Source organism: Ambystoma mexicanum, chromosome 12 (assembly GCF_040938575.1).
Source record: "Ambystoma mexicanum isolate Mex_15411 chromosome 12, UKY_AmexF1_1, whole genome shotgun sequence".
Classification (NCBI taxonomy): domain Eukaryota; kingdom Metazoa; phylum Chordata; class Amphibia; order Caudata; family Ambystomatidae; genus Ambystoma; species Ambystoma mexicanum.
The window spans coordinates 1,066,880,608-1,066,898,400 of NC_090936.1; the positions used below are offsets into that span (position 1 = coordinate 1,066,880,608).

General features: G+C 44.1%; 1 protein-coding gene across 2 annotated transcripts in view; it reads right to left on the reverse strand.

The window, feature by feature from the left end:
• Positions 1–324: 324 nt before the first annotated feature.
• The window catches only part of LOC138514251 (protein phosphatase 1 regulatory subunit 42-like), an 819,071-nt gene continuing 801,602 nt past the window's right edge, over positions 325–17,793 (reverse strand). For both annotated transcript variants that reach the window (XM_069629622.1, XM_069629621.1), the window contains exon 10: positions 325–2,289. In XM_069629622.1, coding sequence (XP_069485723.1) covers positions 2,224–2,289 — 66 coding nt within the window. In that variant the 3' untranslated portion in view covers positions 325–2,223. The remainder of the gene's footprint in view (positions 2,290–17,793) is intronic.

Sequence of the window (17,793 nt, forward strand, 5' to 3'; positions counted from 1 at the left end):
AGGGTATATGGTTCTCTTACAATGTTCTGGTGTCATCATTACATTTCCAGATTCCAATTCTCTTTATCTTAGCTGCTGATGAGATGTCTATTAATATTGCCCTTAATTTATAGTGGTTCTTTCATTATAGTGGAGTGATACTAATGTCTCCCTTAACAACAATCCCACCCCACAATGTGGAATAAGAAACATACTTTTATAATCAGATTATTTAAATTGTATTAAAAATAATAAAAGCATCCAAATTCTGGCGGTCCCCTCACTCATACTGCTGGGAATGCCCCTCAAACAGAACAAAAGAACTTTGACTACAATAAGAAATGATTTAAAACTTCAACTGGCCTACTTTTATTGCAAGCATCAGTTTTATCAAAAACTAGAACAACACATTTACTTTGCATATTCACGCTGACATCCCCACAGCTACAATGACATATGCATGGCTGATCCCTATAATATAGTTAGATGTTTCCTTTACAATGTACTAATCAATATTATATTTGTGAGCATCAAATGAAATACACTTCACAGTTTAATTAATGCAAAATCAAAAAATCCATTGTCAGCAATATATGTTTTCTTCAAAGAGTAAACTGCATATAGGTGTCTTTAGTCTAATTTAACTGGGACATTCTGATCAATGGTACCTATATGCTAGAATGTAGATCCAGAATCAAGCAGTTTGATTTCCCCTTTAAAGTGACATGTATGCCAAGATAAACAATTTCAAACAATTTAGAAATGTAGGTGAATAGTCTACTGGACAGAGGAAGTGAAGGTTATAGTTCAGAGAATACTCCTACTGGACTAAGAAAGAACTTATTCAGAACATCTGAACAGAACATTTGAAACTGAGATTGGGTTTCAAGTTAGGAATAAATTAAATGGAAATGTTAAATGGTTTTGCTTGCCCAACTGGCCCTCTCCAATACTTTTTTTACATCTGTTTATATAAGCTGCCACAGAGCATCCAGCCCTTTAATTACTTTGCCAAATCTGGGAAATCAGATGAAGAAGTCTTGCGTTCCAGGAGACGTCTAGCTTTATGAATTAAACACAGGAGATGAATTAATTATTTGATCAAGAAAGAGAAATGGCTTCCCCTTCCTACTATTCAAATGATATGGGAGTTCATATTTTGATTATGCAATGTGACATGGTATAACTTACATTTCAGTAGTTGATTTAAATGTTGTGTGTCAGAATCAGCCAATGGGATCAATGTCTCAGGACCCCTTGTGACTGGCAATGTCCTACTGAAGGGGAGGAACTTAAATTCCAGGTCATTTGGTTCTCTTCCCCAACCCATTGGATCCAGGTAAGAAGATGTCCTAAGCTTCAATACTCTTCTGCTCTATTTTGAGTATCCCCCTGACTCCAGCCGCTCAGCCGTTTGTCTGCAATTCAGTGCAAATTAATCACCAAATTGCCTGTGTTGGCAGGTTGTAAGAAAATGGCATTTGTCTCTCTGCTTTTACTGCCCAAACTCCACCGACCTTAGCATTTCATGGCACAACAATTATGATTATTAGAAAAGTTCTGAAATTGGTTTCTTTCTCTAATGCACACCCAAAATACCATCCTCCTAGCTTTCATTCTACCAAGAACTTGGAGCATCATTAGAGAGTATCAACCTCAATGCTGTCCCCAAGATTGGGGAAAACATTTCAGCTGAATTGAAATATTTACTTTCAGCATAACTCTGTATATAAATATGTGTGAGTGGGCACAATTACATATTTATGTTTGTGGGAATATTCTACATGTTATGCTGTGGTTTTTATTAATGTATACAAATTATGCAAAAGTATGCATTCCATAATAGAATTTGTATAACCATCTGATCAAGTTTCTAACTTGGTGAGCTGCACAGTACCTGAGTATTTCTCAATTGCAGGCATCAACACAGCAGCACGCTATCTCACATGCTCCCACTCTCCCCATTACCCTCACCCAACCCACTATTTCAGATCCACCAGAGAATCAGGAGGCCATGCAAATTGCACCAGTCTGCGGTATAAATCCTAGTAATATAACATAACATACCATACCATAGCATAGCATAGCATATCCCAAACCGAAAAAGATTGAAATAGTTCCACAGTTTTACATAGGTCATAATTAAGTGTCTCAGAATCAGTATTTCCCATTCCTGTTGAGTCATCCATGTGTGGGTAGCAGGATCCGTGAAGCAGGGAGAGACCCGAGTCCATTGCTTTGGCATCAGTCGCTGTCCCGAGAAGCACCAACTGGTGGGTTGGAAAGTAACCAGGCTGCTGCTTTCAAAACCTGGTCATGAAATGAAAAAAAAACACTGTCAAATTTCCATCAGGGACATCCTTCACTTTACCTCCATCCTATATCTCACCCTCCAAAATATCATTGACAAGGGCCAACCCACAGAGAAATCAGAGATAGCTGTAGCTACTGGATCTACAAAGTCCCTGACTGTCACAAGTCTAACCCAGGACCCAGAAGGCGTGATATGGATTGGGTCTATCCTCTTCTCCAACGCACATGCTGGCATCTCAGATGCCCACTTCGCCACCTGCTTATTATACATGGTGCTCCACCATCCTATTTATTTGGCAATGACAATTCACTTAAAATACAATTGGTGCCTATGCTTTTAATGAAACGTACAGAGTCTCAGAAGTCAGAGGCTTGACAGAACAGTAGTTACTTTAAACTGTTTCATATTGAGTACTTTAATGATAGTCATCAATTGTAACAGTGTGAACTTGGTAGCTGCTCTTTAATCATGGAATGACTTCCATTGGGGCATTTGAGGCCCCCCTTGACATATGAGAACCAAAACCTTCTGGCTTTGCCAACGCTTCTTCCCCCTAACTGGGGGAACACAGATTGGTGACACAACCAGAAGAAGCAAAGACACTCCCATAGCTGAAATATCATTCAAGGAAAATGTTTTCCAGTGTGGAGCACTCTCACGTTTGGGTGGTCGTGTGACCATATGCTACTGTATACAGAATTCACAGACACACTACTGAACAGATACACATAGAATGATTTAGCCTTTCCCATTTTCTCTACCCCAATCGTCCCTGGTACATTCCTAAGTACATGATTAACGAGTGCCTCATGATACATTGTACATTAGCACCCTCGGCGGGTGCGTGCCAATCAGGTTGCTCCAAACCCGGGCCGAATCTACCGATGCAAATCTGGGTTTGGAGCTAACACGGGTGGTCGCCGCACCAAGCGCTGCCATTTTCCCTCCTCCCCTGCCTACTGCCCCCAATCCCAGCTGCTCCTCAACCCCTGCCCCAACTCTCTTTACCCCTTAGGCAGTGGAGTAACTTTGCTGAAAATGTTGGGGGGACATGACATCTGAAGAAAAGGTGCTTCAGCCAAATGAATGGGGACAAAATAGTGTGCCATTAAAGTTGGTGGGGACAAACACCCCTGGACCTCCCTAAAATTACGCCCATGCCCTTAAGGGCTTCAAAAGCCCGGGAACAGCACTGGGGACCGGCTGCAAGTTGGGCCTCAGACGTTTACAGGCCAGTGTAGCCCGCAGAACATGGGGTTATTGCTTAAGTATAAAGCAACCATTACCCAGTGCCCAGCCATGGAGCAGTATTAAAGCCCACTATACTCACCCAAGCCCCTGGCCCGGGTCTACCTATCATGCAAGCATGGACTTGCATTAGCTCGCTTTCTTTTAATGAAATCAATGGCATGGATAGCTTGTTGGAACATGAGTACACAAATTATCTTTTTAATCAATTATGTATTCATGTATTGATGCACAGCACACTACTTGACAGCAACATCAGTATGCCAGTTGTAAAAAGGGAGGGAAGGCGAGGTCAGAAAAGAGCATACAGTAAGGCCCTCGTATTGTTGGGGTCGCCAAATGGTCCAGAGGCAATGACACATGTGGCTACAAGCTCTCTGCATGTTGGGCCACTTTGATACAGCTCTCATACAGCAGCAGTGTAGTGCCTGAGCGGGCAAGGCCAACCCAAAATCTGTAAATGCCCACTCAGCAGCACTGTGTGGGGATTTACAGATGTTAATGTCACTGCGGTGGGCCCCACTACATTAGCTTCAGGCCTCACTTGTCACACAATCCTGGCTCCGCCTCTGGCAGTGTCACCACCCACAACACATTTTGATGTGGGCGGAGAGGCTGAGTGCCCTATGTATTCTGCCTGTACTTTTACACCACACAAGCAGACAGAAAGATATTGATCCCGTGCGATGCTGCCTACCACGATTTTACGTTACAACTGCCATTACTGATTACCTCTGGCAAACATGGGTGCAAGCAGGATAACGCAGTGCAATTAACACACGGAGCGGGTACTGGCACAGGAACCCGGCGACCAACCAGATCCCCAGGATATTTTTGGCAGGAAATGATCAATAATCGATGAAGCACATCATGAGGAGGCAGGCAGGTTCGATCCAGGTTTGCTTTGCCAGATGTTACAGCCTCAACTGACTGAGGCTGTAAGAAAGGAACCAGCAAGATTTCACAGCTAAAAACAAGCTCACATTCCACAGGTCCTCAAAGTGGTCATCATGCTGGGGGAGTGGAAAGATACCAACCACTGCAGAGTTAACTGGGTCATGAGCTTCTGTACTGCTGACCCACGGCAGAGAAGAGGGTTGGACCTCGACTACCTGACCTCTTCCAGATCCTATCATCATAATGAGAAGGCCTAATTAATGAGGATGGAATTCTGTTCTTTTGATATGTCGTGTGGTCCAACTGTAGTCTCGACTCCCTCAATCCCACACAGCATGCTGAGGGTATTTGGAGTTTTGCTTTTTCATCACACAGCTGGTCTAATTTCACATCAATGTGGTGCTGCCCCACCCTCATGGTAAGAGAGAACACCCTGAAAATATGATGATCTAAGGATGTCTGTGCATGAGAGCCAGGTCATGTGCAGAGGCATCCTCATCCTAAGACCCGGGGTCCCATCTCAGCCACTCCTTCTACAATGTTGCGCAGTCCCCACCTGGTTTTGAGCAGAGGAAATATTGCCAGGAAGCAAGAAGCAAGACGGTCCTCTGACCCCAATGGAGGGACAGATGTCACAGCCTGTTTATCCTCACATACAAATCCTAAGGCTTTATTCTTCTTCTTAGGGTTTGTTCCTGGGTGACAGTCGTCAATATATTGATTATTTGCACACATCATCATTTACTACGTCTGCCTATTACAGTTTTGCCCACTTCGCTGGGTATGCAGTGATAAAATCGCTGCAAAAACGTCACCTATACAAAGAATCGTGGCAAAAATGCTGTGGTTTGACCCGGTAAAGGTGAACCCTGTTATACCATTTAAGGGGAGCAGTGGTTGCAGGGGTGTCCCCTTCCCCCCTTAAATGGTATAATGGGTCTGGGAGTTGCGGATTGTCCCCCACATCCTTTAAATTGGTTGCAGCAACAAAACCACTGCATTTTTGCCACGATATTTTGTAACCACAGCAATTTTTGCCGCAATTTTAACACATGGAACCCTTCGCTGCCTTGGACTCATATCGTACGATCATCTGATTCGTCTTATTCCATTTGTCATTTCCACCCTCCCTCAAAATGTCTCTTCAAGATCTTTCCGAATGAGTATATATATGAATATAGATGCTTCATAGTTGCAAACACTTCAATATTAGGAGAAGTGGTATGAATAATGAATTGAGCGCCAAGCCCGGTATGCATTATGTACTTAGTGATTCAAGGTAAACAAATGTTGTGAGCACACAAGGTTCCTCAATTTTTTGTAAAGGGGGCTGTGGTATATGAGGAAGGATACATCAAACAAGCGAGTACATTAACCACTAGCTACCCACCTCTAACACATCCAAGGGGAAGGCTACTTATCAGAAATTATCCTCACAGTGGAATTTTCATACAATTCTGTCTACCACCACGGTCAAAAGTCATATTTTAATCAATATTTACTTCTAACATAACAGTAAAAACAACATAAAAAGCCATATATAGTGTTCATCATTTACGAAAGCCGTAATGGACAAGATGGAGAGAAAACAACACTTCACACTTATGGCTGTAGTTCACATCACAATGTTTACAATCTATCAACATTGGTTATTTAGCGTGATGTTAGTAATAGTGTGACTGAATCACATAACTATTATACACAAATATGGTATAATGGTGTCAAGTGATTGAAGCATGCAATCCTATTAGCACAGACATAGGTTTCAAATATAAAGATCTGTGATCATTTGTATGTTCTCAAAATGCCCTTCGTTTTATGCAAAACAACCAGAAACCCTCACTGGTGCTATTCTTGCTCTTCCTCTTTCTCGTGGGGGTAATTTGAAAGAGTACAGTAAGAGTATTCCAGACTGTGCATATTTTATTTGCGAGCCTAGTAATGCGCATATCCTAATGGAACTTTGCAGGAAACTGCATCTGGGCACAGATATAACAAAACATCAAATCCTCTTAACAATAGCACGCCCAGTCATTGTAAAAGGAACGTTGTCTGTTTTTTTCCCAACACAAACTAAGAGTTGGATAAATGTATGTCTTATGGAAGCTGGTTCCAAAGTTTAGGTCCTACCACTGACAAGCCCTATCACAGCAAGAGGAGAAATGAGCATGAGGACCAATAAGTAATTGTTTATTCTCCGAGTGCGGAGATGTAGGAGGATATTATGGCAAAATCTTAAAAACTGTGCCTTGCTGGACTGGGAGCCAGTGATGATCTTTTTCCAATAAACCGAGATTTCGCACCATTTCGGGAGGCTGAAAATTACACGCATTGCCATATTTTGAATGGTTTGAAGCTTGTGTAAGAGGCTGTCCAAAATGGCTGCCTATAGGACATTACCAAAATCCAGCTGGGAGTTTATGAGTGCAGCAGCCACCAGGGGTCAGTCCTCTTGAAGCATAACATGAAGGGTCCGACTGAGAAGTTGAAGACAGAAAACTGAAGCTCTGACTACTTCCTTCACCTGAGGCGAAAGTGATAGATCGGGGTCCTGATGAAGCGCAGGCTCTAAACCTCACTGGGGAAGGATGTGAGTAATCTGAAGAGGTCGTGAGGTGGTGGGGAGCATAAGGAATCTTTTAAAAGGTATTTAGGGCCCAGCAACATAACTTCTGTTTTGGCTGGGTTCAGCTGTAGGCCATTAAGTATCATCCATTGGCGAACCTCATCCAGATACTGATCTGATTGTGGCTATATTTTAGCAGAGCGGGAAACTGGTTAGGAATGACATTTCAGCTGAAATGTCTGAAGAATAGTTACTGGGCGGCGTTGTGGGATGCGTGACTTGGATGAAATGGAGTATTGCCTTTCGCGTTTCAGGTGAAAGGGGTTTCCCAGCCTTTTTAAACCCACCATAACTCTGCTGATGTTTATTTATCGGACGTTGAATGTTGTAACCCTCCTTGAACGAACGATTAGATTAGCAGTGAAGGCTAGCAAATAATTAATCTCGCTGATTTAATCATGGTGGCCATGTGTTGTTTTCTTTGTACTAAATGTAGACAAGTAGAGATGAGGAGACTCCATTTGGGGAAAGACTGCCGTTTTGTACAGTAACAGAAGCCAAACATGTTCCCTTTTATTGTAGAACACCTCATGTAATCGTCACAGTGTGTAATAATGTCATGTGTATTTATGCATTCAGACATGGTTGTGCTGGAGTTCTGTTCCACCGAATTACAATATTTAGTGTTACATACAATATACTGATATAATGTTCCCGAACTCTTAAAGGCAACATAACTTCTGTTTTGGATGGGTTCAGCTGTAGGACATTAAGTATCATCTATTGGCGAACCTCATCCAGATACTGATCTGGGAGATGCAATAAATGATAACATTGCAAAAATCTAAATAAATAAATACATAATGGGCTGCAGTGTTCTTGGTTACTCTCCCCATAGCTGGAAAAGAATCGTACATACTGTTCAGATGCTGCAGGCAAGGGGGCTCAGAAGCTTGCATCACTCCCTGGGGAACACCCACCCACCGCTTAGCTGTAACAATTCCAATCAAAACATAAACGAATGTCATAACTTAAGCTGCGTGTCTTCAAACATGCCTTACTCCGCAAAAGCGAGACATCTCGCCCAAAGACCTCGAGCAATGGGAGTGTGGACGCCCTGCTTGCGGCTCATCCGTCTTCTGCAGTTGGCAAGCTTTTAGGTTTTAATCCCAAGGAGAGACGGATACTAAGCTACTTCTTGCGAATACAAAAATGACAACAGAAGGTTTTTTCCTCCAATGTTTTTGGAAAAGATGAACTGCCCGCGAGCTTTTTTTCAGAGGCTGATAAGTGAACTTGGCATCCTACCTTAGTTTGCAAGCTTTAGAGCACTGGCCTTAAAACGGGGGGTGCTGGACCAACCCCGATGTGGGAGGGGCCCAGAAACAATATTTTTACTCAACGGGGGTGGGAGCTCAGTATGAAAAAGTGTGAACTCTACTACTTTACAGATTGCACATATCCTTATGGCAATGGCTCTGCCCATTGACTACCATCTTATTGACAAACCTACCGGTCAGTCTTGGGAGGATAGCTCATAGGCAATGCGCTCGCCTTGGAAGCAAGACGACGCAGAGCAGCAGAGGTTCGATCCCCGGATCCGCGCTTAGAAACCTACGGGTATTAAGCGTGTTATAAACAACCTATGATGATCATACAAAGTAGCTGGAGAGTATTAAGATTGACAGGTCCATCTGACTAAATTGCCCCCCCCGCCCGCTCGCACTCGGCAATCGCGCCTCTCCCAAACTATAACCTGCGGTGAAGCAGCTCCTACCCAACGACAATAAATCACTGTTATACACATGAAACAGGTTTGATTACATTGTTATTCAAGAACCTTTAATTAAAATTGCTTTTTATTTTTCTAACAATTAATGTCTATTTTAATTTCTTGTATGTGTGACTTATAAAAGCACATACTTGACTTTTTGCATCCTTTCTGGTCCATCATCCAACTGGTTCTTAATTCGTCACTCTCCTCTGGTCCTTGGCTCCCTTGCATACCTGACAGGTATTGCCATGTCCTTTGTGACACTGAGCCAGCCTAGGCATCTCCTGTTAAATGCTAGGACTGGTATTTGTGTTCTTCCCATTATAAGTATGGGCCTAGAAAGACCACCATGCAAAGTGAAAATCCAGGACGGCTCATGGCGTCAGGCATGGCATGGGCCCCCCACTTGGCAGCAAGGCCCTTGTGAGTTGCTCTGCTTTTCTGTCACCCCTCTGGTCCTTGACTCCCTTGTGAGTCACACTTATCTGCTCAGTCACCCTTCTGGTCTTGGGCAACCCTGTTGATCGCTCTCCTCTGGTCCTTGGTTCATATGGCCCATCACCTCTCTGGTCATTGGCTCCCTCATGAGTTGCTCCTCTAGTTCATCACTCGTCACATTTTGATTTAATCATAAATTACCTGGCTGGTTACCAAGGATCATTTTTGGTGAAATAAGGGAGGAATAAAGTGTTTACAAAGCATCCACTTGTACTCCCCCAAGTGAACAAGGCAAGTGCCAGGTGCTATGGCAGTACTGGCAAAAGGATTCAGTTGTCTGGTTCATGCTAGAGTTGGCCTGTCAATGTACTGAGCATGAATAGCAGTCAGTCAGGCTCTGCTATTCAATGCCCAGGTATCCGCACCATTTTTCACCTGCTACGTGAGGATAGTTCTCAGCTTGCCACTGCCACTGGAGCAGCAGAATCAACGGACAGCACCACCAATGGTGCCTTTCCTGATGAAGGCCAGCATATAGACCGGCTTCAATCAAGCCATGTTTTGGCCGAAACACACCTGTGTCCACACCTGTGTCGATCCCCGTGACACAACTGTATCTTCCCCCTTGTGTATGTTATGTAAATATTTGTTGTGTACACCTTATGTGAACTAACCCTGGGGCCATCTTCAAGCCTCAGGTATACTTTTCCCTGCTTGATAGTTCTTTCTCTATCACATCTATACAGGGAATGTATTTCAGTGTGGAGCTTCAACCTCAATACATCAGAGGTTGACACTTAACCAGTGTTACCACCGTTCACAATAACTTTTGTCCGTTTGATGCCAAAAAACGTTCGTGCTTATCGAAAGATCTGTAAAATAAATTGTTGAATGAACTAAAAAAGGACTGTGTCAATGTAAAATAAATACACATGCATGGCACAACTGGCTTATTTGTAGGATCTTCTTCATCCTGATTATTTCTTTTTTTGTACATATACCCACCTGGGCAAATCAGGACTCCGCCAGGCGCCCTATATTTTTCACTTCTGACAGCATCAGACCCATGTATCCTTATTAAGATCATATCATAGACATGGGGCGGGGCAGCCAGATTATGCCGATGGATCTCGTACATCTGGCTGCATGGGCCAATTTACTGTATTCTCCAAAAGCATATTTTTGGGGCTTTTAGGTGTCACTTGCAACACCTATAAACTGAAACTATTGCATTATAATACAGATAGGGAGAAATCGCAAATGAGGAGCGACACACAGCTTGTAGGTGTTGTTCGGTTATTTGCCCATTGACTGCTCATGGCCATACGAATCCCTGAGGCCATTCCCACCCAGTTCTTGCCCCTCGCCACCCAAAACACCTCCTCATGGGAACTCGTTCAGCTTGCTTTAGCCAAGCCTTACCATCAAACTTTGCACTTAAAGTGCCTGCCAGTGATTTTTCAAAGCAATCGTCTGCGAGTTAATGGCTTCATTGGAGTTGTAAACCCACTACTGGTGTAATAAAAATGTCTTAACCAGGTCTGCCTTCAGCCACTCGATGTATGAGCGCTATGTGCGTCCTTCACGGAAGTCATGTTAAAAGAAAGCATTGGCAAAGCCAACCGTTTTGGTTTGTGTAGAAGTATTAAGTATTTGCCAGGCACTGCTATTAGATGCCCAGGTACTCGCACTCTTTTCTCCCCTGCTACCATTAATGGCCAGTTAATACCACTAGGGCTGTGCCTGCCAAGTATCTTTCCCAAGCTTTCACAAACGCCCAAACTGTTGTCATTGCCAATGCTTGTTTTATGAATTCCAGCCCCCCATAACCCATGTGCTATCCCACTCCCACCTCCCCCCAACTTCTCCAGCACTATTCTACCATTCCCCTATCCGCCCACCCTCACAAAACATACAGTGATAAAATGCAGAAAGTTTTACCTCTGACCAATGCCGTCAGTCAGCTGCAGCTAGATGGGACTAACCTTATTTTCTGGGTGGTAAGATTTGCTCTGTGACCTGTATATCATTAACGCCCAGTGAGGATTGCTTGATAGATTTCTGAATCAGATGAATAGTTCACAATCTGTTAGCATTGGGTTTACCCTAATGACAATGTGGTTTACCATGTTTTGTAGATATATACATTCTGCATATAAATATATATTTATATATAAATTCTGACACGTGCTGCCCAGCAGGCCTTTTCTCTGCACTAGTCTCTAAAGGAGATCCATCCATCTTTGGCAAGCAGATCATGTAGGTATTTCATCTGGCAGGGATACGACTTTGTCCAGAATAGCATCCTGCTGTTGTGTTTGATCAACCATTTTGCCAGAGCAAGGCTTCTCTAACAATGTCATTTCCTACCTTCTGGCGATCTTCACTCAATAATCTCTCAGGGATTGTGTAAGCAGGTCATATCCTTATGTTTAGATCTTGCTGCAATCAAAAAATTGTCTCTAGTGGACTTGTTTAATTATCTTCAGGTGCAGGGTTGGACTGGGACATAAAAGCGTCTAGGGCACCAAATAAAAAGTTGCTCACAGTCGAAAATGTCAGTTCATTCCATTTGTGATAGAGTGTTTCAGTATAACCCAAGATGGAGTTTCTTTTTAAATAATATGTTTGCAAATTGTGCATTTAGAAGCATATTTTTTTCAGTGATACCGGTTAAAACTACTAGCTGAACAGTGAAGTGACACACACTGGCCCACTTTGGCCAAAAAAACGGGTTCACTTTGACCAAAAAATGGTTCACACTTACATATTGCCCCATTGCCCTATAGGTCAGTCTAAGCCTATTCAGGTGTGACAGTCACAGAATGCCATCTGTGAGAGCGGAATAGCCTAACCTTTTCTGATTTGTGTTAATACATTGAGAAGGGTAGCTCTGTCTCTGAAGGTGAGGTTTGCTAATCAGGTGCCCCCTTTCAGATTGTTCCATACATATTGTGCATATGTGACTTTTCTGACCGTGGCCCTCATTAGGACCCTGGCGGTAAGGGGTTTGCGCCAGCGTTAGCTGCGCCGACCCCTTACCGCCAACTACGAGTTCCCATTGCGCCATGGTCATTTTTCCGCCCGCTTTTTGCGGGCGTAAAAATCCATGGCGCTATGGGACCTTGGTGTTAATTACGCCACCGTAATTTACGGTGGCGTAATTAACGCCTTCCCCACTCCCATTGAGCCCTATGGGGCCGAAATGGGAATGGGGAAGGGTAAATGGGTCAATGGGGACTTACCGCCCCGCCGACCTCGGAATGGGGCGGTAAGTCCGCCATCCGCCATGGCGTAAAGGGACTTTGCGCCATGGCGGAAAAGTCCGCCGACGGCGGAAAAAATCCGCCAGGGTCCTAATGAGGGCCCTTGTCTACTGACACCTCACAGCAGCTGCCTTTTGGTTTGGCAACATGGAAGTCACAAAGAGGCAGGTGCATTCCTGCCAGCAAATGTTGGAACTAAAAGTCGGGAAGTCAGGATCTGACTTTAATCGCGGGAAATCTCGGGTCTGAATTCAATTATATAGTTGTGGGCCCCAGGATCTGGAAGCAGTATATGAACCTAAAAAGTAGCCATATCTGGCTATAATATTATGATCGACGGGATTCCACAATTATATTTGCCAAAACCTATTAATGTACATTTATTATCAGCTTGGTTTCCAGTGGTCCTCCAGGTCGTGGCCTCCTGTGTATTCAACATCTGGGACTGGCTTTCACCCAAAATAAACCCTTTGTGCTTGGTCCCAGCAAAAGCCTGTGCCTTCCCTGTGAAATCTTGTCACCTCAGAGGAAGGCAGGAACTCCCCACAAGTGGCACAGAGAGGTCCATTGCTGCAAGCAAAGGACGGACTCTGCTAGGCCAAGGGAAGTCAAACCAGGTTGTCACTTAACAGGGACCATTTGATGTAGGTAGACAAGGGAAGAGGGTGGAATAGAGTAGCACATGAGAGGACTTTCCTTTTCGAGAGCAATTCTACCATCTTGGATTTTCTTAGGGCTCCCTGTTAGGGAGAATTCTCTCTTTAGGCTGAATTTCCTAACCTAGTGAGTCCCCCAGCAGCTTTGCTGGATTTCTGGAGTTTGTTTTTTCTCCTGCCAAGAGTGAGACTCTTTTTCTCCCACTCTTGGACATGATTTATGGTGTTCCTTTGACTGCTAATGTGTTTTATAGGCTATGGGGTCCTTTACTCCATAGGGTCTCATGTGTTTTTTTCTATGTGTGTTACACAGCACCCTCCGTGCAGTAACACAGGGGTGTCATAGTGACACCCCACCATAGACTCCATACCCTGGGACTGACCACTGTCTCCCAGGGCATGTAAAGTCACCATTGGCTTTACTAGTCTCAAATTATTAACAGAAACCAGAACAAACCATCATATTGTGGACGTACTGGTCGGGGCAATTCGATTGCCCCAGGGTCTGTTAGTCGAGGGGGCACGTCTCCGTCCCTCCTGATCGAGTTTTGGCTGGTGGCAGTGGATACTACTTTTTATATTCGACCGCGAATATATTCCTATGGGATTTTCCCAGTGTTCGAGGCTACCAACTTTAATTATTTAATTCTCATAGCCTCGAACATACCGCCAGTTTATTTATTTAATATTAATTCGCCGGCTGGTATTTTTTGCCAGGACTAGATTCTAAAATGGCGTTTATGTGAGCCGACTCACCACTTCCCGACGACAGAGAAGATCTCCCGGCTGGAGAGGCTTCTTCCCCTGACTGGTGGGCACAACCAGTTTACCTTCTTCCCTTCGCACCCCAGACCGGCTTGTGGTCGAATTGCCCGTGCCAAGCACCCCGGCAACCGGATAGCCACTTACCACTGGACCGCGAATAAAAGGACTGCTCCTTTTACCTGAGAACTTCGCGGCTGGTTTCTTCCCTGGCAGTGCAACGGACGATCCTCTCTTCCCCCGGACGAAGCACAGATTTGCATCCGCTGCCAGGAACAACTGCCCTCACTGGAGTATTCTCAACACTTTAAGGTACCGTGTCCGCCAGGCCTCCCTTTCTAAAGATTGCTACAAGGTAATAATAACCCCTTAACCTTCTGGACTGGGCTGGCCGCCTTCACCTTCTAACTGGTCCCTTTCGTTTGGTCCAACTCTTTTTGAACCTTTACAAGACTCTTGTGCACTGCAACCGTGTGACCTTGGACGCATTTCGTTTTGATCCCCTTAAAGTGGATTTGGCCTACTCTAAACTCACGGTGTTACTTTGCCTTTCTCTCTTGTGTTTGTGAAAAAGTGTTGGGATCTGTTTCAATTTATTCTCTGCTTTTCTCTCCCTTTTAAAACAAATTATTAGAGTGCCATCTACGTTAAGCGCTCACCGCTGTCTGAAAATAAGTGGGGCTTTACTTAAGACTTGTCTAATATTCTTCTAAGGGAGTGTATATCTTTTAGTGACCGTGTTTTGAATTGCTTACTATTAGTGCCTATGTGTTTTTCTAGGTGTGGTTTTAAATAAATAATGATATCTCTTTTACACCAAGCCCTGGTTTTACTTGTTCTACTGTGTTCTTTTGACCTATTGTGAATACTCTGTATACTGCCTAACTCTTCTTGAGGGAAGTCTGACTGCTCAGCCACAGCTACCAAGTGAATCTGTGTGGTACAGACTGCTACCAAGTGGGTTTACTGCCAAACACCTGTAGTCTTAAATCTTTTGCAGTGGTCCCAGATGGAACTGCACAGGTTTCTGCCTAACACTGGTGTACAGCGGTGGGATTTGTATTGAGTATACACTTTAGAGTGCTTTTTGAACACTTTAGGACAACTAACCACAGAGCTTAGCACTAAAAAGCTGATTTTCTAACTATGTCTGCTATGAAGAGTTATACCCTAGAATCATTGTCTGCCAAAACTGCTGATTGCTTAAAAGTATTGTGTAGACATAAGGATCTCTCTGAGAAGGGCAAGAAAATGGAACTTATAGAAAGATTGTCAGAAAACCAAAGTCTGGGTGGTACAGAGGAATCTACCCCCCCCCCCCGCTCCCCCCCAGCAAATGGAGAAAACAGTGATGGTATTGATCTGAATCAAAGTCTTGATAATGAGTCAGAAGAGGAAAGTGAACCCAATGAAGTTAGCCACCCTGAGCCTCTGTCTGCCTTACCTACTGTACCTACTGGGCCTATACCAGGTCCTGCATGTAACCCTGCTTATTTTGAACTTAAAAAAATGAAGCTTGAATTAGAGTACAAACGTTTTATTGCTCAATCTGAAAGAAACCAAGAGCTAGAATTCAGAATTATGAATGCCCAGGCTGAGCAAAAGCAAACTGAGTTAAGACTCAGAGAAATAGAGCTTAATCATGAACTAGAAATGAAAATGTTGTCTGTAGAAAATGCTTCTCTCTCCTCTGGTTCCTCTAGGAGTTCCAGTCCCAAAAGACCCCAGACGCCTAAGGAATTAGTGGGTCTGTATGAACCTAAGTTGGATGTGTTGGATTGGTTAAAAATGTTTCAGTATAAGCATGGGCTCCAGGACATCACAGGGAATGATTTACTTCCCTGGTTGTTCTCTAGGCTTCCCCCTGTTGCAACTGATGTGGTAATGGAGTTGGGGAGGTGGATAAGAAGGATTATGAATGTGTGAAACTAGCTTTAATAGCTAGATTTGGGAAGACCCCTTCCCAGTACCTTAAGAGATTTAGGACCCTCAAAAAGCATGATGGTACCCCTTGGGCTACCTGGGTGAGTGAAAGTTTGAAAAACTTAGAGGGATGGATTAAGGGTTACAGAGTTAACACTTATGAAGGAATGAAGAATCTTGTAATGTTGGAGTCGATGCCTGCTCTCCTGAGCTCAGACAGCACTTGGCTGATTCAAAGGAATTAGATTCCAGGAAGGTAGCTAAGGTTGCTGACTTGTGGGTTGCCAACAGGGCCACTCACAAGGATTCTGGGGCTACTCAGAAAAAGGATGAGGGAAAACAGCCAAAAAAGGACTCCAAAGAGAATTCTAATAATTCCAATTCCAAAGAGGGCCCCAAACCAAACCAAAGGGTAAGCCACAAGGGAAACCAAATCAGGCTAGTGTACCTCCTGGTGCCAAACCAGAAGGAGGTCAGAACAAGCCACCATTCCAGAAACCATTTGGTAAATGCTTTGTTTGTGGCTCTACTGACCATGTGAAAGGAGATCCCAGATATAAGGGTAAACCTTCAGGGGTCCAGCTTGTCTCCTTAGCCTTCGCTCCAGAGGAGGAATTACAAATGGCAAGTGGAAACTTTCTATTGCTGGCTGATGAACCCATTGGAGTCTCAGCCAGTGTTTCTTTAGTGTGTCTGGGTTTGTGGGAACAACAGAACTTAGATGTCTATAATTCTATCACAGATGATATTTAAGAGTATTATAAGGAAAGTGTCCAGGTGAATGGTCAGGAGACTCCTGCCATTAGGGACACTGGGGCCAGCATAACTGTGGTGGACAAATCGTTTTTTCAGGCTGAGGATGTTGCTAAGGCACCGAAACGCCTCACCAAGTTAGCTGGAGGGCCTGTGCAGATGCTTCCCCAATTACCAGTTCTCATCCTGTGTAATGACATGACTGTGAAGATACCTGTCAGCATACAAAGTGAGGTGCCAGGAAGAGTTCTGCTGGGTAATGACTTGAAAACTCTTGGAGTAGTGTCACATACCCCCAGACCTCCTAGTAAAAGGTTACAGGAGCTCACCAGACCTGCAAGGGAGAGAACCATGAGAGGTACTCCCAAGGAGATGATGAAGAAAGAGATCACTCCTGCTCCACTGGAGATGTCAGCTGCTGTCTCTAAGAAACTAGAAGAAAAAGGGAAACCTAAAACTTCTAAAAAGAACCTCACAGCCAGCACTCCAGTGCAGCCAACAAGAACTTCCCCTAGGTTGTCCAAAGTTACACCAGTAACTCCCCCTCCAGCTGAGGCTGAGAGGGAGGTACAACCCTGTCTGGTTGAACTAGAATCTGAAGAAGAGCTAGTGGAAGGCCAGGAACTCATTGGAGATCTGGATCCTGTTGACCATCCTGAGCTGCAGTCTTTACTGGCAGAAGGTGGACCCAACAGGGCAGACTTCAGTAAGGGACAGAGAGAATGTCCAACTCTGGAAGGTCTTCGCCACTAGGCAGATGCTCAGGCTGAAGGGCAAGAGCCTGGGAAATATAGGTTACACTGGGAAGATGGCCTCTTCTACAGTGAACCCACGAAGTCTGCACCTGAGGACAACAAACGACTTGTAGTACCCCAAGAGAACAGACCACAGTTCTTGCAGTTAGCCCATGAGATTCCTTTGGCTGGTCACTTGAGTTTCAAGAAGACTAAGGAAAGGCTCTCACTCTACTTTTATTGGCCAAAGATGGGGGCTGAAGTAGATAAATACTGCAGGAGCTGCCACACCTGCCAGACTTCTGGTGAGATTGGTTCCAAGAATGTGGCACCTTTAGTGCCTCTCCATGTAGTGGGAGTCCCATTTGAGAGAGTAGGGATTTGACATTGTTGGTCCCCTTGATCCTCCAACTTCATTAGGCAACAGGTTTATACTGATTGTAGTAGACCATGCTACTAGATACCCTGAGGCAATTCCTATGA